Here is a 20345-nt window from a genome sequence, read left to right as displayed (position 1 = left end):
GGGGTCGCACTCAAAGACTTGCTATGTGAAAGGGGTCACCAGTACAAAAGTTTGAGAACCCCTGCTATACAAATACAGTTTGCTTATGCTGAAGAATGTTTGAGCAGATTCCATCTAAACCCTAGTCAGTTACATTGGAGCAAAAGATAATTAAAAGCAAAAATGTTATCTTTAAAATCAGCTGTTTCTGTACTTTTTTAACATGATCTTTTTAGCATATTCTGTGAAACGTCATTGCTAATGGTTGCTATGAAGCAAAGACATTCCTGAACAATCATAATTGAAAAATGTGGGAACTACCTAATAAGAAACCACTAATTAGACTTTCTTTAAACACTATTTGAACTGTCGATAGTACTAATTGTAGTAAGCAAAGAGTACTACACATGGTATATATTTAATCAGACCCATGTCAAAACAAAATCTCTTCTTAGTAATATCTAGTTAATAAATTATGTGTCAAATTCTCTGAACTTGAAAAGTTTTACTCTTTAAAATTTAGTGCCAGCACAATACATATTGTTTATTTTGCACACAGACAGGATTACCCAATCTAGTGATACCAGACTATTTTAGTGGGCAGAGTAGGAGCAGTGAAAGCTGCACCACCCTGGATACAGGACAAACAGCAGACAACTCCTTCGAAAATGACTGCCTTCCCAACAGTCAAAAATCCAGCAAGACATAGGAGTAGCTCACGCATACAGGGCTGCAAATTCAAACAGCCAACTGGCCCATGCTGCTCATCTTTGTTTCCTTGGCACTAAGTTCACCTGTCCTGGCAACATGCAGCCGTCTGCTGAGTGGGGAAACACTCGCTCTGCCCCACCCTTGCTTGCTCATTTTCACTGGGCTGGGGCAGAGGTGGGGGTGCAAGAGGGGGTGAGGGCTCTGGCTGGGGTGCAGTCTCTGGGGTGGGGCCAGGGATGAGGGGTTTGGGGTGTAGGAGGGAGCTCCGGTCGGGGGATCTGGGCTGAGACAGAGGGTTGGAGTTTGGGAGGGAGTGAAGGCTCTGGCTGGTGGTGAGGGCTCTAGGGTGGGGCTGGGGGTGAGGAGTTTGTGGTCCAGGATGGGGGCTCCTGACTGGGGGGTGGTGGTATGGGAGGGTGCTCCAGGCTGGGGCAGGGGGCTGGGGTGTGTGTGTGTGTGTGTGTGTGTGTGTGTGTGTGTGTGTGTGTGAGGGAGGGGTCCAGCTGGGGGTGTGGGCTTTGGGGTGGAGCCAGGGATGAGGGGTTTGGGTTGCAAGAGAGGGCTCTGGGCTGGGACAGGAGTGCGAGCTTTGGGAGGGGGCTGGAGTGTGTGAGGGGTTACAGGCTCCAGGAGGGAGTTTGGGTATGGGATGGGGCTCAGGGTTGGGGTAGGAGGTTCGGGTGCAGAAGGGGATGCAGGCTATGGGTCTCCATGCGCTGCCCCTGTCCGCAGGAACGGTCCCTGCAGCTCCCATTGGCCGCAGTGGCCAGCATGTCCCACCAGCTCCTAGGTGCTGGGGCAGCCAGGGGACCTCTGTGCACTGCCTGCGCCCCAAGTGCCGACTCTGCAGTTCCCATTGGCTGGGAAACACTGACAGGGGCAATGCGCAGAGCCCCCGGGCTGCCCCTGTGCCTAGGAGCCAGAGGGACATGCCAGCCACTTCCGGGAGCTGTGTGGAGCTGGCCACTGTGGCCAACCGGACTTTTAAACAGCCTGACTGGAGCAGCCAGGGTCCATTTTCGACTGGCCATTCTGGTCAAAAACTGTATGCCTGGCAACCTTACCCCCTGCTGCCTGGGAAGCTGCCGGATTGGATTGCTCTAGCCCTCCCTCCCCCAACTCCAGAGCTGCACAGCCCTCCCGTCGCTGATGCCTCTCACCCTGCCCCCAGGTATGCGATTAATGCATTAATTTTGCTTTAAGTTAATTGCAGTCGTTAACTGCGATTAATTAACAGCCCTAATCAAAATAGGTTATAACAAAGAAAGAAAAAAATCCACACAATAAAAAAAGAAAACATAATAGGACTATGGACCAAAAAAAAAAAGATGGGTGAACAAAACATATTCTCTTCAAAACACTACAAATCCAAAGAACCAGGGAATGAACTATACATACAAGTGTGAAATGCTATGACTAGACTGCAGGATTTATTTTTTACTTATGCCTTTTCAAAAAAAATTGAATCCTTAGGACAAGGTAATTCTCTCGCAGAATTGTTAAAGAAAAGCAACAACTCTATTTTCCTGTCAGAGGCAGAAGTGCCAGCTAAAACCCACCGTAACAGCATGAAAAGTGAAAATAATAGGATGCAACATTTTTTCAGACCACAGATAATGATTTCAATGAACAGCATGCTCTCTGCTGGCAAAGACAGTTTTTAACCACACAAATTAGTATAATTATAAAATGCTCCAACCTTCTGTTTATCCAGTATCTTCATAGCATAATACTGTTCTGTGGATTTATATTTCACCAACATAACTCGCCCAAATGATCCTGTTCCAAGGGTTTTTTGTCTCTCAAAGTCATCTAGGCCAGCAGTATTCTACATGTACACAAAAAAGTATAACAGATTAATAAATAATGATTACAGTTTTGGTACATAGAGACACTTAGTGATGGGAAATGTAGTCATTTATCAAAGAGGATGGATGCAATTTCTTCTGTCAAAACTAAAAAACTAGAGCGCTAACTAACGTTAATATAATTTCACACAATGAACCTGGATTGAGAGAACTGTAAAAGTGCTTGCATTAAAATAGAAAGGGACTTAATGTATGTTTAAAAATGACAAAAATTGTTATCAAAATGTTATGCAGCAAGCAGTGAGAATTTAGCTGCAAAGAAATCATGATGTTAACACAAGAAAAAAGAAAACAAAACCTGCAAAAGATTACAGTCATTATCAAGTTTCAAAATTAAGTGCTACAGAGAATTCTATGTGGGAATGTATTGAGGAACTACTATTCATACATTGTCTAGAATTCATATTTGAACACATTTATAAAAAAAAGAGATCTATCACCTCAATATTTGGATGCTATTTGAAAAGTAAGTAAAATTACAACTTTTCCTCCAAATAGGAAGCATATACTATGCACTCTCACTCATCAAGAGGGAAACTTCTCCCTAAAGCCAAAGGATTACGAACCAGGAGAGAAATTTCCAAGGGGAACGTCCAGGATATACAAGGTGTCCTGTTACAAAAAGCCAGTTGTAATAGGACATAAGAGTGGCGAGATTCAAATTATCAAATTGTCAGTAAGAATGAATTTCATAGCAAGGAACCTATCACTAAAAATGCTCTTTCCCAAGCTTCTGAAACCAACAACCGAAGCATTTTTGCTGATCTCAACTGCAATTACAAATAATGCGGTTAAATTCTTTGCTTGGACACTCCCTCAACAGTTTTTGTATTGAAAGTATCTTCAATTTTCTGTAGCTCCCACCACAGTAGTATCTGAGTACTGGATACAGAACTCATTTCCATAAAAGCTACTAGTCAGAGTCATGCAATGCATTTGTATTTTAAATCATAGTTCCTTACCTGAGGGGGGCTTTCCCATTTTCTTAAGAAATCTTCTTTCGCTTTGGCTAGGAACTCTTTCACTGAAAATACAAAAAATGTTCTCAAGTTCAATTCACTAAACATGTAATGCAGCTGTTTGAAACATGTATCTATTAAGTATGGTTTCTTTAAATAAAAGTACATGATAAACTCCTCTTCAGTTCTTGTACACTAAATAGATTAATTGCTTTTACTAAACACAAAGCAAGCACCAGCATCTCTAAAATTTCTACAGTACCTCCAGTAGACCCCTAACTCTCTTGGAATACTACATATTTCTATATAAATTACTTAATCTACTTTAAATCTAATGACCCACAATACTGTACATGCAAGCAGTCTTTAAGGTGATGTTAAGCATTCTCAAATTGATTGGAAAAAACCTGCACTTTGCAAATAATCCACATTCATCTAAGGCAAAGTTATACTTTCAATAATTGGAGAACAAAATAATTCTCATTGCCTTTTTTCCCCCCATCACCTTTATTTAAAGACCGATTGCAAGCAGAAGTAAAAATTGTACAGCATTATCGCAAGCAAAGACAAAACACAGGGCTACTACACTGCACATTAGAGATGCCCACAGTCAGAGAATAAACTTTTAAGGTATTAATTTCCCATTTGAAATTAAAGCAATGTAGCAACTGTACAATTCTGGACGACTGTTTAAAATGTGCACTAGCATATTGTAATCCAAGATCACTTTTCAGATATTTTAATCCTACGTCTTTATCAGCCAAATCAGTGTAGGATATTTTATAGATGCAATGAAAAACAGGGGCTTTTTCAGTTTTTATTGTTATTCTGAAACATTCAAAGAATCACCATTAATAACTCATGTTTATTTTGTTTTCTTGGGGTCACTCCACATAACACGAGATTAGCAGTGGTAGGTTTTCTGTATTGGTGAGTTTTGCTACAATTCAACATAATCAAGTGTTTTCTGAGTGGTATACAGAAACATATTTTAACATATTTTCTTTTCTGCTGCTAAAAAAGAAAATACTGTTTTATGATTGGCTAAAAACAATCATGTGATGAGTCAGGATGTTCCTATTGTTTGCTTACTCAAAGAATATATATGCCTCATCTATACAGAATATTTTTTTAAATCCCCTACCATTGCTCTAGTATTGGTGCAGCTCCAGCGGTTCTAGCAAATGGTAGGATCCCTAAAGCAGACTAGCCACTGGTATTTTTACCACCATGCCACCTAGATCTGAAGTCAGACAACACTAGGATAAAAATGCCAGTGGCTGGTCTGCACTGCTGGCACAGGGGAAGATGCATCAGTGCAGGGGGAAATTCAGAAAATCCTCAGAGCAGATGCAGTCTTAGGGCTTGTCTATACTTACCGCGCTGGTTCGGCGGCAGGCAATCGAACTTCTGGGTTCCATGTATCGCGTCTAGTCTGGACGCGATAAATCGAACTCAGAAGTGCTCCCCGTCGACTCCGGTAATCCTGCTCGCCGCGAGGAGTACGCGGAGTCGACGGGGGAGCCTGCCTGCCGGGTCTGGACGGCGGTAAGTTCGAACTAAGGTACGTCGACTTCAGCTACGTTATTCACGTAGCTGAAGTTGTGTACCTTAGTTCGATTTGGGGGTTTAGTGTAGACCAAGCCTTAAAGACATGAGCAACGTTTAAAGCCGTGTTGCCCAACTTTATTACTCAGGAAGGCCATGTAAACCTAGGCACAACCTTGTGTGGGGCAAACAGATTCTACATATTTTAACAAGATTTAAAGTCACCTGGATGTATATTTTAAGTTCAGCTTGTTTGGTATGTATTTAGATAGGTTGTTTCTATGTCCGGTATTGTCTAATTACACATTAGTGTAAACTAAAATTATGTAAACATGATGACAAAACTCTTTCACCTAATCTCATTTAAGGAGAGTAATGAATAGGGCTTCCCCTGGCATGAAACTCCTCCTTACTACAAGAGGAACTATGAACATCTGATTTCACACCTGATTGTCTTTGAACCAGTAGGGAAAGAAGAATAGGGCAGTCACTTTTTGACCAAGTTTCAAGTAACCTGAAAAAATATTTCATGTTAATAAAGATAAGAAAAAAACAAAACAGTTCAGGTTTTGTTTTATTTTGGGTTTTTTTGGAGTAGATGGAAGAACATCAAAACTTATGGCGTATGTAGCATTATTACATAAAGCATTTCATCCCTCTACTGCAGAGCAGACCCAAAAAATTAACAAAATGTTATATGTTTTGTTATTCCTCACTGAATCATATTCTTTCATTGACATTTTTGGCCTCACTAAACATCCCCAGGGCATCTGTCATTGTCTGTATAGTGTAATATATATATATTTTTTTTAATTCTTCCATATTTAATTTCACAGATACTTTATGAACTAGAGCATTTTACAAGTAATCATCCCTTTCTACTCTATTCTAATTATAGAATAAAACCTGCTAAATATTAAAAAATATATAGCATTCTGGAGAGATATTCAAGTTGCCTGAAACATCAGGAAAAAATGCTGTTCAACCCTAGAACTCCAAGAGGCCACGGGAGTTCTTCTTCCATATAAATCCTCTACCTTATCCTATGTCGCTTTTGGTCTGCTCTCTTCAGAGGCAACGTTAAAAATAGCTTCTTTAAACAAAAGTTTCTGGATCCCACTTATATATCCTTTAAATATGCATATTATAACATACTTCATGTTTACAGTATGTTACAATGTTACATATAGTATGTTATAATTAACTGGGAAAAAAAAAAAAAGCCCTTACCATAAAAACATCTGGAGGTAAAATTTTCAAAAGCACCTTAGTGACTTAGGAGCCTCAGACTATATCTACCCTACAGACTTCTATATTGGTCAGGGGCGAGAAGAGAGGTGATCCCTGACCGACATGCTCACAAAAGCCCCCACTGTAAACGTAGCTATACCAGCAAAGCTGTGCTTTTACCAATATAGCTTGTTTAGCTCATGGAAGTTGGTTTTACTAGACTGGTGAAGAGCGCATCTTTATGAGTATTGCTGCATCTATACTAGTAGAGTTTTGTCAGCCTAGTATACTGATATTCCTACACTGGTAAAGCACTTCTAGTGTAGACATAGCCTAGGTCCCATTTTCCAGCCCTACCAAGACTCCTAAGCCCCAGTAAAACTCAAATGATTGTCAGTGTGACTTAACCACTTAAATATCAAAGAAACTTTGGAAAACGGGAGTCAGGCACTTTTGAACATTTTAATCCTGGTCTCAGAACACCAACACCTGCATTTAAATTTTGTAGGTATTGTTTTTTTAAATACATAAGCAACATTCATGTTAATGAGTTGATACCAGTGGCCAGTAGCAGGAAAATATCATACAAAAATCACTTTTTGGAGTGCCAAACTGTGACCAGACCATGTAAAGTGATAGATTTATCAAATGACAACTTCCAAGTTTCCCTCAAGTGCACATTTTAGCCATTTTTCAATGTTATGATTGGACTTGTTTGGTTTTTTATTCTTCATTGTTTTTATAACAGTCTGTGACTTTGGGCTCTAATGAAAGAATGAGCATACCAAAGGTCTCTATACGTTCACCAAGGGTTTGCAGGAACATTACCCACACAGATGAGATGATCAAGAGAGGAAAGAAAGAAAAAAAAGTTTTATGCATTTCCACAACAAACACAGAGAAAACAAATTAATTCTAACTTGCTCCCCTAATCCCCCAAGAATAGACTCCAGAAAGAACCAATCTTCCCCCACATAGAGAAAATGGATCATGCCATATCACAGAATGTTTGAGTAGAAGGTACTAAAGCAAAACACACAAAAAGACAACACAACTCACACAGCTAAATGCTCTTATCTAGGAAGAGAAGGTTGCATTAAAAAGTGAAAGTGAAAAGTCATAGAAATAAGCTGTTTACGAGATTTCTGAGGAGATCGTGTGTTTTTCTTTAAGTTAGTCAGTCCCAACCCAATGATATAACAAATAAATAATAATAAATAAAAACTAGATGTACTGCATTATGTTGGATTACAACTACTATAATCTGCTGGAAGTGGGGCACGGGGGAAGGGAGGTTCGCTTTCCTCTGCAGCACAGGGTCACTTGCAGGTTTAAACTAGTATTAATGGTGGATTCTCTGTAACTTGAAGTCTTTAAATCTTGATTTGAGGACTTCAGTAACTCAGCCAGAGGTTATGGGTCTATAGGCAAGGTTCTGTGTCCTGCAATGTGCAGGAGGTCACATGACGATCATGATGGTCCCTTTCTGACCTTAAAGCGTATGATTTTTTTCCTGCCTTTTACCTTGTTCTAAAGACTGTTTATGTGAGCGGTACAGTGGGTGTCGGCTAGCACAGAAATAGAAGGCAATATCACCAAAATAATTCACAAAAAAAATTTCAGTCCCAGTATCGGACAATAGAGCAACAAACTCCTTCAAAACACTGATTTGCATGAGTGAACCTAATTTAAGGTCTGTGTGTGACCGATTTTCAGCTGCACTGTAATAATTTATGAATATGATATGTTCTGTTTGATTACTATATGCATATACAGAGTTAATTCAATAGCAGGATTGTCAGGAAATGCATTCAGGAAGTTGGGGAGTTAGATCCTAAAATACACTTTTCCAACACTTCGTAGACAATGATATTCATTTTGATGCTCGTGCTTGACCAACTGCAGAATTCACCTAAATGGTTTTGGACTATCAGGGCTAACAAACGCTTGGGAAGAGAGAACAATGAACGACTAAATTTAAAAGGACACGCTCTCTCTTGGGGTGTGGGAATTGTCAGAGACACTTAACAGGAACAGACTGAGACCCAGGCCCCCCAGAGGTTAAGTGTCTGAGGTAAGCTAGACCTACCTAAGATGCTGTGTAAGACAAACATGTGCAGACCTTTTGGAGGTTTTTTTTTTAAATCCTTTTTCTCTTGTGCTATGTTTTTTTCCTCCTGTTAAGATTAAACAATATTCTGTTTTAAGGAGACAATTTAGGTCACTGTATTCACTGCTGGTCACAAGCTCCTGAAGGGAAAAACTGCAAAGCCTGAGCCAAGTCAGGTCAGGTCTGCTGGAGTAAGCATGATCAATACACAGGGTACTGCATCCTAGGACCTGGTGTAAGAGTGGGAGAATCGTGGGGATTCCACTCACAGAGATGAAGGCACGAGGTCTCACACATTGGGGGTGCACTCAGACACTACATAGGGGGTAACAGGTACAGCTAGTACTGAACGATGACAATTTGAATTATTCTGCCTTTCTTCCCCTGCCTCCCCCACATGAACACTGAGAGATATGTATTTGTTTTTCTCAAGTACAATCCACCCACCCCCACGAGCCAACAAGCCAGAAATTTGGGGGTGGTGTGGGGGAGGGAAATCTATGGATAGGATGCATGGAAAGAAAGCAAAAATTAAACTGATCAAAACTAAACACTGAGCACTACTACAAACACCGCATCTGCTGTGCTAAATGCCAGTTTCTGCTTGGCATTTAGCATGCCCTTTATCAACACACAATTTAATTTCAATTCCAGGGACTGTGATATAATCATTTAAAATCTGCAAAGATAATCAGTGTCATAAAATGAAATATTCTATGAAATCTCTACTCTCCAACTACTGACACAATATACAAATACATACAGAGAATGCATAGGCTAATCTTGTTTCAGAAAATAATATATTTACTTCGTTCATTCTGTGAAAAACACCAACTGCTTAATTTTATAGCCCTAGAGCTACCCTTTATACAGATAAATATGAATGTTTTATGAGTGAAACATGGTACACTAACAACTGAAAGATCGGTATGGTCTAAATACAGGACTAGAATTCTCCAATCTTCTAAGTCCACCTCTTACACCCACTCACTCTGTGGTCTTGACCAAGTCATAACCTCGCTATCTGAGTCTTCCCTCTATGAAATGGGAATAATTCGAAAACGCACGTGGCTGAAGTGTGGATTTGTTAACCCCTGTAAAAGTCTTTGGAGATGAAAACAGACATAAGTGCTAAGTATTAGGATGTTTCCCAGGAGATGAATTAGCTTTTCAATTCATCTTCTCCAAATAGAAACCAAATGACCTCACTCAACTGATAACCTCAACAAAAGCAAAATATCTGAGTTTTGACAATGTGAAAGATAGTTGGTAAAAAATAAAAACCAATGCGAGATTGGAGCATGGTATGGGCAAGCTAGTCAGCTCATGCAAAGAGCTCTGTGGCTTCTAGAATTTTGGTCAAGGTCTTCCATGGTGGTCTTTTCTGGAAAGTCTCCAAAATTTTCATGGGTGGCTAGAAATAAGTGATATACACATGGTGGTTTCCTAACGGAAAAACTTCTGTTTAAATACTGCCATTCTGAAGTTAGTAAAGTAACAGAGTTTTAGGCAAACCTGTACATGTAGAACACTAGACTGAGCAATCCACAAAACATGCTCTTTGAGCCATGTAGCCCGGAGATTTCCTAGTCCTATTATGATAGACTTCCTTAAATTAGTGGGTTTAGCACTCAAGCACCATGGTGACTGGTTCAATTTAAATACAGGACCTAAATCATATCTTGAAAATTAAAATGTACAAGACACCTACTGTTCATATATTGATATGAAAGACATGCAGGGGTCACACCGGCAAGCTCCTTAGACAATACCATGGTAAGAAGTACAGCATTCACTCCAGGCTGCTAGGAAAAGATGCTGGGGTTTTACAAGAATGCTTCCCTGACAACCTTGCTAGTGAATTCTGTCTTTTGTATCAGCTTGGGTCTTTTGGGTGCCTCATAAATTTGAAGCCCTCCTTAATTCCCAGATTTGCCTGCCAGAAGAAGTAGTTTTTGATCTCTCTCTCTCCCCACCCCATTGCTCCTGTACCCCAGTCCTTTTTTGGGGGGGGTCTCTCTCTCTCTCTCAGGAATACTTCAGTCTCTGCCTTTCCTAGAGTTAAGATTTTCCAAGCTCTAGTGCTCAGCTTCCCCAAGCAGCAGCAGACTGAAAATGACATAATTCTGGTAAGTTTCAGAGCTGCCCACAAGATTTTGAAATAGCAGCAGTGAAATTAGCCACAGTATTGTTTTAATTTTATTCAGTTGCTGCTTCAAAAAACAACAAGCAATAGCAGGGCTCTGTGGTTATCTATAGTCTCAGAAAGACAGCTAGCTCTGCATCAATTCAGCATTTTGAATTAAGCTCTTCACAACTATGGATACATCTTCACTGCAGAGTTAACCCAGGCTAGCCTAGCACGGGTGAAGCAGCCTTAATGCAAATCCTACTCATGCCAGGCCTGCATAAATGTCTCCACAATAGTGCTGTATTAAAACTAGTTTGCTGGGTTCTCCCAGTCCCATGGTTCTCGCAGTCCATGAAACTGTGCCACTTTAAGTATTAATCTGCAGGTTGTGCTCTCTCTCCTGTCTAGCATGGTGCTTAAGGCTGTGGCAGTGATGTGAGAACAATACTTAAAGTAAATAAACTTCCAACTGGAGTTACGTATTACTAATGAAGTTTTGAAGGTGAAAGCAAATAGCATTTCGCAGCAAGAACTTTTAATTAAAATGTCATTAAGGAATTCAGTCTTCAAACCACAAAGTGTTTTGTAGGGCACCCAAATGACTTCTCTGCCTGTTTCTTTCCTGTCCACTAAACATAAAAAAGTGTCATTTGGGGTACATTTCCCAAAATTATGCATCTTATCGATATTACACCACAGATTTACCAAAAAGCTACTGTCAGGTTCAGGCCAACTGGTAGCATGGGAGGTGGATTTCTTGGATAGCATTTCTGTTCACATGTTATAGAAATGCAGCAGAAATGGGGCAGGCAAATCTGGGATGAAAATGCTAGCCAGCGTGGGTAACTTCCAGCGAAGAAGGGAGGAAGTACAGAAGCAAGTACAGCCCAGGTAAAATTGTAGGTTACGATTAGAGGACTAACAGAACTCAGGCTTGCTTAGCCTGCCTTCTCACTGAAAAGTAGGCAGGTTGCCAGCCTGGGCTGAAGCAAAACCAAAGCTCAAGCCTATATCCTCAGTTATGCCAGCTAGCCCAGGCTTAAAGCACCCTCAAATTCATGATGGAGGCTTTTCTATGTGGATGGACAAGGGTTAGGGACAACCACTCAGGCTAGAGCCTGAGCTAACTCTGCAGGGAAGACATACTCTATAAAGGGCCAGAATTTGTTTAAAATTCTGCAATAATTAACAGTGTAGCTTTCCTCACTAGTCAGAGCAAACACATACACGGAATGTCTGCAAGATACCCATGTGCTGGAATACAAATACAAAACAAAAAAATTAGCAAGAGAATGGCTGGGCCAAGAATACTTCACTGCATATAACTATAGTAAAGGGATAGCAATATTAACTAATCTAATTACACCATTCTGAATAACCTCAGATGGAGGCAGAGGGCTAAGGTAGGGAGTAAGGAGCAGAGGGAGAAAATGTAAGGGAAAAATGTGAGGAACAGAGAAGGAGAGGGAGGCAGGATACAGTGATGAAGTAAGGAGGAAAGGAGAATAAAAAAGGGGTAGGTAGTGGTAATTGGAACCTCTTCAATTTGCATGCTCCACACATTTAGGAATGAATTTGAAGCTGAAATGTACATAAATTGAGGAAAACAACTTTCACTTAAAGGCTCAAAATCAGAAGGCAGACAATTTGTTTTTCTTTAAATGGTCTCATTCATGAGTTTAAACTCTTGGTCTTGACAATACTGTAACCAAGTCTGTATTTGAGCCTCAGGCAGTGACATAGTTGTTAAAGGAACTCTTATTAGAGAACCCAACTATTTTCAACTGTTATGGCCCTAACGCTATAAGCAGCAATTTCTTTTTAAGATTCAGTTCAAACAAAGCAGAAGTGTAATGCTCACCTCCCTAGTTTTCGAGTACGGAACTGCAATAGAGTCTTGTATGACAAGTTGGACGGACTTGTAAACCTAATAGCAGGGTAGGTGCTGTTTCTTTAGCAACCATGGAATGAAGAGCTCTTTTACTGAATTTTAAATGGAGGATGTTTGGAGATCCTTGCATAAAAAGGAAAGGGTAAATTATACTTTCTTCTCCATTCCACTATTACTTCTACAGCCAAATTGGCTTTTTCTTTGATTCTTCCATCCTAGCAGGAGTAGTGAGCTCAAATATACTTCCAATTGTGATCTTTGAGCATTATCCCTTTATTATTAATCTAATCTCTTTAGAATATATAATAGTGGTCCTCAAAATGAAAGAGGCAGTGATGCTGAAAAGGTTAAATGTTAATGTTAACGGAGTGAAACAGTACAATACAATGTGGAACTGATTTTGGGTCTTTCCAGGGAGGCAGAACCAAACACAAATTAGCTAATACCGAACAGGCCTGACTCAAGAAATGTAAAACCCTGGACTTAAATTCAAGAAATGAACTTTTCTGTGTATGCAACATCAATTCATATGACCACAGAGACAACCAAGACTTGTACCAGCTTTGCTTTAAGAGAAGTCTGTTGTACACTTCAGTATGTTTCAACCACTACCCTTAATAAAAAATCTAAATTTAAATATATTACAAATGAACAATAGAGATGAAAAAGTGATTATTTTCTTCAGTTCTAACATTACAAAGAATCTAAAACTAAAAACATTAATACTTCAAACAGGATGAATATACTTTATCAAAGATTAAAAAGTCAAATCTAAAAGAAATCATATTGGTCACTTAATCCTAGGTCTAAAAAAAGGAGGCATTCATATCTAAAATGTTGCAACTAGCCCAGAATATTGAGAGTTGAAGATTTCCTGTGGGAAATATGACTGTCATGAGTTTTCACAACTCTCCCACCTAGCTTTATATCAATTCTCTTGACATCTCAAGCACTTGTTTCTACAATACAGGTACATTTTGTAGAGGTGCCCTGGAAACAGTGGCTATTTTTTTGGCTAGGTGATCTCTCTTGGGTGGAGGTTGTTTAAACTGCCTGCCTATCCCAGATATATATATGAATACACAACAAGCCAATCAGGTTTTCTAGTACAGACAGTAGCATTTAGCAGATAAAATGTATACACAAATTAAATTAAATTTCTATTTATTTGAGCCATCCATCCCTCAAAATTTCCCATACCAAAAGATGTGGGGCAACCCAATCTTTTTCTTTTCTAGAGTACTGTACCTTCCTGGCTCTGTACTAAGGGCTAGACTGTCTCTTGAAAACACAGAAATTAAAGAACTATGGCTTGGAGGACTTGTTGGCCTGCTGTCACAGAGACCATTATTTAAGGTTACTGTATCAGAGAACATGTGTAAAGACCTACAGGTAGCTGATCTGTGTACATCACTCACTGATTAACTTCCTGAAAGCAGGTGACATTTTTATCCCACTTCTAACACAGTACACTGCACACAGTCCAAATTTACACGCTTCTTGGGATTTATTTTACTGTTAACTTAAACAGAGAGAAAAACTTCAGCCAGAGCTTGCTTTAGAACTTGCTTGTTTCTAGGGTTGCTCCTTGGAAAACCCCTCTCCCCCAGCCCATAGATACCTCTGCCTCAGATAAACACAAACTCTCATATGTGATTTCAAGGTAACAGGACAAGTCTGGTCAGGCTACCAGGGTAAATCAGTATAGAAGCTCTGCATCTCTATGTAGGGTTTCTGCAATTTACATCATGCCCAAATGCTGAAATAGCCCTCGTGGAGTGTACTTTTAATCTTTAAAGGAAATGGTTGCCTACAGTAACAAACTGAGAAGTATTAGCGGTCCATTTATAGCCCTTAAATAGCACAGGGACTCTGACTTCCTGAAGGAGGAAGTCATGTGTAAATAAACAAATTTTCACATTTCTATGCACATCGAGTACACACCACAATTTGTCTTCGTCTACGTGAGAAAGGGGTAGGCAGAAACTAGATAAGGCTAATTATACTGTATTGATAATAGAGCAACTACTTTAGAGAGAGAAATAGCATAAAGCCATAGTATGAGACTGTCCTGATAAGAGGAAAGGCATGAGTTGAACAGAAAAGAACTGCAAGCTCACATGCTATCCTGCTAGAAATAACTGCTGCTAGAAAAATTATCTTGAAAGTGAAAAATAAATAAGAATTGAGTTAACCAGTTCTTACAGATCCAAATTATCTGCTGGGGACTCAAGGGGATATAAGATGGTGTCTAATGTAGAAGACTGCTCTAAAGAATCTGAATAATAGGAGACAGGAAACTACAGTTATGTATTGTGCTTTAAATAGCATTACAAGTAATTACCCCACACTCTTAGGGTATGTCTACATGGGGATAAAAAGCCCATGGCTAGCCTGAGTCAGGCTTGTGAGGTTTGGGCTCTAGGCTGAAAAACTGCTGTCTAGACAGTCAGGCTTGGGCAAGAGCTAGAGCCCTGGGACCCTGCGAGGGTAGAGGGTCCCAGAGCTTGGACTGGAGCCCAAGCCCAAATGTCTAGACAGCAATTTTTAGCCCAGCAGTCTGAGCCCCGCAAGATCGACCCAGGCCAGCAGTGGCCGTGATGTGGCACTTCTATACCCGTATAGACATACCCTTAAGGAAGTGAAGGCAAAGTATTCATAAAAACAAACCAGCCCATGTAAAAATTGTAAGCTGGAGGAAACAACTCTTTTGATGGAGAATATTTAAAAGATGCATGAGTGATTGATTAAGCCCTGGACTTTACAAGAATGCCACAGAAGTACCCTTCTTTGTAGAAAACAAGAATAACTTTGTTTAATGTAACCATTTTCTCTCTCATACTCCAGACTAAGTGCAGTGAATTTCAGTATCTGATGACCGGGAACTCTGACACCTGTGTAGTCTCCTTAGCTGACTGCTTCTAGCATGCACTTGAGAGTTCATCTTGAATCCTACAACGTATGTTTTGATTCAGCTATTTTATGTCCAATAGCACATAAGTGCACCAAGTTTCTCAAACCTGGCTTGCCTGGAACTGACCCCTTCACGGCAATGAAGTACTCAGCAACCTCCAGAAACAGAGCTCTCTATCTGAAAAGGGTCACAAAATAAACAACTATCCTGGATGCATGAAGGACAATCAGGAATTCTATTAAATAACCTTTGTTTAGTATTGAAATAACTGTTTATCCAACCTGATCAAAGCCCAAGCTGGCTGTTAAATTTGGTATGTTCCTTCCCCATACGGGAGCATCTCAGAGAAGGAGAAATTGTCAGAATAAGCATTTGCCTAGTTTTGGGGGTTTTTAGTCTCAGTAAAGGTGCCAAATGCCTGTCCAATCTTCCAAAAAGAATAGATAGGAACTTGAATTTAAAATGTTTTACAAGTTTTGAAATAGAAAAGTTATGCTTAGGGCCCTACCAAATTCACGGCCATGAAAAACATGTCACAGACCTGTGAAATTTGGTCCCCCCCCCCCCCCCCCCCGAAATCTAGTCTTTTGTGTGCTTTTACCATGATTTCACAGAGGAGACCAGCATTTCTCAAACTGGGGAGTCCTGACCCAAAAGGGAGTTGCAGGTGGGGTTTGCAAGGTTATTTGGGGGGGTGGGGGAGGGGGTGGTCGCAGTATTGCGACTCTTACTTCTGAGCAGTCTTCAGAGCTGGGCAGCTGGAGAGCAACAGTAGTTGGCAGGGTGCCCAGCTCTGGAAGCAGTGCCCTGCTTTCATATTATGCCTCCATATTATGCCTCCCTTACTTCTGCGCTGCTGCCTTCAGAGCTGGGTGCCCAGAGAATGGAGGTTGCTGATTGAGGGCCCAGCTCTGCAGGCAGCAGCGCAGAAGTAAGGCTAGTAATACCATACCATGCCATCCTTACTTCCGCGCTGCTGCTGGCAGCAGCTCTGCCTTCAGAACTGGGCGCCCGGCCAGCAGCTCCGCTCTCCAGCTGCCCAGCTCTGAAGGCAGCATTGCCACCAGCAGCAGTGCAGAAGGGGAGCAGTACTGCAACTCCCCCTACAATAACCTTGCGACCTGCCCCCCCCCATGACTCCTTTTTCAGATCAGAATCCTTACAATTACAATACCTGGAAATTTCAGATTTAAATAGCCAAAATAATGAAATTTATTATTTTTAAAATGCTATGACAATCAAATTGACCAAAATGGACTGTGCATTTGGTAGGGGCCTAGGTTATGCTGTTTCAACTGTCCTACTCACGAAAAGTGACATTCACTTGATTTGGTAAGCACTGCTCTCTCTCCTCCAATCTCTCTGTTACTACGTTCCCCCTGTCCATCACGCTGTCATTCAGCCTTCTTGTGATTTCTCATCTGCTCACAGCCCTCTCTTCTTTGCCTTCTCTTCCACTGATTTGGCTGTTGGCTCTCTTCACACCTCATTCTTCTCCACCCTTGACTCTTTGCCCCCTCTCCCATAGCAAGGTCCATCCTGCCACCCCACAGCCCAAGTTCACCCCAAAACCTATGTCTTTTGCACCTCCTCTCATGCTGCAAAGTGTCTCTGGTGAAAATCCATGACCAGACTGACTCCTTATACTACAAATTCATTCTCTCCTCCTTCTCTTCTTCTATCTTCTCAGCTAAACAACTTTCTCCAACTTAATTGAATCCCATGTCCTCCATCTCAGCTGTCTTTACACCACCTTTAACTCACACCTCAAACCCTCCCCACTGCTCTTCTGGCCTCTGCTTCTCTCCACACAGGATCTCACCAAGAGAAAACTGAGAAAATACAATGTGACCTTGCCCCTCACCTTGGCTCACCTTCTGTTTGATTAAAAAAGAGAAACAAAAGAAACAGTATTTTTCAATTCATCTCATACAAGTACTGTAGTGCAATCTCCTTATTGTGACAGTGCAACTTACAAATGTAGAATTTTTTTTATATAACTGCATTCAGAAACAAAACAATGTAAAACTTTAGTGTCTACAAGTCCACGCAGTCCCACTTCTTCTTCAGCCAATCACTAAGACAAACAAGTATGTTTACATTTACGGGAGATAATGCTGCCTGCTTATTTACAATGTCACCTGAAAGGGAGAACAAGCATTCGCATGGCACTCTTGTAGCCGGTGTTTCAAGGTATTTATGTGCCAGAAATGCTAAACATTTGTTTGCCCCTTCATGCTTCGATTTACAGATTTTATCTTTTTACAGTGCAAATATCTGTAAAAAAAAAATAATAATATAAAGTGAGCATTGTACACCTTGTATTCTGGGTTGTAATTGAAATCAATATATTTGAAAACGTAGAAAAACATCCACAAATATTTATAATAAATTGGTACTCTTATTGTTTAACAGTGCGATAAAACTGCAATTAATCACAATTTTGTAATCTTATGATTAATAACGGTTAATTTTTTTAATAGTCTGACAGCCCTACCTTAAACTCAAGCTAACTGCCTTGTGAGGGTATGGGTTGAAGCATGAGTGCTGTCAGTGCTGGAACTAGTAATGCAGTGGTGAGGCAGCAGTTCCAGTTACATTACCTCATAATCTACTAATCCAATCACCCTGTTCTGCTAGTCCAATTACTTTGTGTAGTTTGAGTGCTGTTTCGGAATATGGTCAATTTTAACTCCACACATTCAAGTAGGTTACCTGGAGTGGAGCAACTAAAACATACTAACTCAAGCTAAATGTTGTAGGCAAGACAAGTCCTTCAGAAGGAAAGGGCCATGGAAAAGAAAAGGTGATGCAAATACAGGAAGTATCTGCACCAACCAGATAGTTGTGGTAGCACTTGTATGATAGGAGCTTGAGAGATTAGCTGCCACCTCTGTTTGGGCCCCAAATTGTTCTTCCAGCTCGTGTAGTGCAGTGATGGGAAAATGGCCTTAGTGAAGGCTGTGGGCCATTCTTTTGATGGGTTTGGGACTCTCTCTATGCCTGATGCAAAAGAAATCTGGAGATGTAGGTTTGTGGAATCCATCCACAAACAGAATATGCAGCCTCTTTTTATTCTAATCTATGAACAAAACTTTTCAAAAAAACCAACAAAATCTATGATAAAATGCAATAAAATAACCTACTTGAGTCACAAAATTCAAAGCTGATGTAACTGACTCCATCAATCTAATCTTTGTGAAGTCACAAATCAAATTGTGGGGGGAAAAGACAGGAGGAGGAGCTACCCATCAGCCTACAAGGGGTGTGTGTGTGTGTGTGTGTGTGTGTGTTAGTGTTAAAACACACAGAAGGGACATTCTGGGCAAGATTTTTAGAACTAACAGGAGCATTCAAAGCAGACAAGGCTGTTGAGGGGTAGCTAAATGAATTCTTTGTGTTGGTCTTCATTGCAGAGGATGTGAGGGAGATTTGTTTTGTTTTAGGTGACAAATCTGAGGGACTGTCCTAGATTAAGGTGTCAATAGAGGAGGTTTTGGAACAAATTGATAAACTAAACACTAAGAAGTCATCAGGACAAGATGGTATTCATCCAAGTGTTCTGAAGGAACTCAAATGTGAAATTGCAAAACTTAACTGTGGTATGCTAATGTAACATCATTTTTTTTTAAAAAAGGCTCCATAGGCGATCCTGACAATTACAGGCCAGTAAACCAAATTTCAGTACCAGACAAATTAACACTACAGCTTAACACTACAGAAAAGAACAGAATTACAGACACATAGATGAACATGATATGTTGGGGAAGAGTCTACTTGGCTTTTGTAAAGGGAAATCATGCCCCCCCAATCTATTAGAATTCTTTGTGGGTATCAAGAAACGTGGACAAGGGTGATCCAGTGGATACAGTATACTTGGACTTTCAGAAAGCCCTTGACAAGGTCCCTCACCAAAGGCTCTTCAGCAAAGTAAGCAGTAATGAATAAGGAAGGTAGGTCTTCTCACAGATCAGTAACTGGTTAAAAGACAGGAATGAAGAGAGGTAATTTGCCTGGGCTCCCAAGAATCTGTTTTGGGACCTGTGCTGTTCAACATATTCATAAATGATCTGGAAAAAGAGGCAAACTGCACTGCGAAAAGTTACAAACGGATCTCATGATACTGGGTGCCTGGGCAACAAAATGGGAGATGATATTCCATGTTAATAAATGCAAAGAAATGCATATTGGAAAACATAATCCAACTATACATACAAAATGGTGGGGTCTAAATTAGCTTTTTCCAAGATCTCTTTCTTGAGTGTCACTGCAGATAGTTTTCTGAAAACATCTGCTCCATGTATGGTGGCAGTCAAAAAAGCTAGGAACCATAAGGAAAGAAACAGATAATAAGACAGAAAATATCACACTACTACATAAACTGATGATACACCCACACCTGGAATACTGTGTGCCATCCTGGATGCCCCATCTCAAAAAGGATGTATGAGAATTGGAAAAGGTATAGAGAAGGACAACAAAAATTATTAGAGGTATGGAACAACTTCTGTATGATGAAAAATTGAGACTGGGACTGTCCAGCTTGGTGAAGAGATGACTAAGGAGGGATATGATAGAGATCTATAAAACCATAAATGGTGTGGAGAAAGTGAATAAGGAAGTGTTATTTACCCCTTCACATAACACAAGAACCAACGGCTATTAACCAAGATGGTCATGGATGCAACCCCATGCTCTGGGTGTTTTAAGCCTCTGAGTGCCAAAAGCTTGTAGTGGACAGCAGGGTACGGATCACTCCACAATTGACCTGTTCTATTTATTCCCTCTGAAGCATCAGGCATTGGCCACTGTTGGAAGATAGGATACTGGGCTAGATGGTAATTGGTCTGACCCAGTTTGGCCATTTGTAAGTTAACTCAGCACAGACAATTTCACATATAATTACCATGATCACATGATGCTGATCAGACTAAGTAAATATGTCTTCACATGTGCACATGCAGTGTTCTGAAATCTGGCCTTATGTTGTAAAAAAAAAAAAAA

The 20345-nt window shown here is 40.4% G+C and overlaps 1 protein-coding gene across 3 annotated transcripts in view; it reads right to left on the bottom strand.

Annotated features, from left to right (window-relative positions):
* PRKACB (protein kinase cAMP-activated catalytic subunit beta) overlaps positions 1 to 20345 on the bottom strand; it is a 118728-nt gene that overhangs the window by 37634 nt on the left and 60749 nt on the right. For all 3 annotated transcript variants that reach the window (XM_005294436.5, XM_005294435.5, XM_005294438.5), the window contains exons 2-3: positions 3521 to 3582; positions 2390 to 2518 (exon numbers count right to left, since the gene is read on the bottom strand). In XM_005294436.5, the coding sequence (XP_005294493.1) occupies positions 2390 to 2518; positions 3521 to 3582 (191 nt within the window). The remainder of the gene's footprint in view (positions 1 to 2389; positions 2519 to 3520; positions 3583 to 20345) is intronic.

Source organism: Chrysemys picta, chromosome 8, assembly GCF_011386835.1.
Source record: "Chrysemys picta bellii isolate R12L10 chromosome 8, ASM1138683v2, whole genome shotgun sequence".
NCBI classification, from domain to species: Eukaryota; Metazoa; Chordata; order Testudines; family Emydidae; genus Chrysemys; species Chrysemys picta.
Note: the sequence above shows the minus strand (reverse complement) of the source record. Positions and strands in the feature narration are given on the sequence as shown.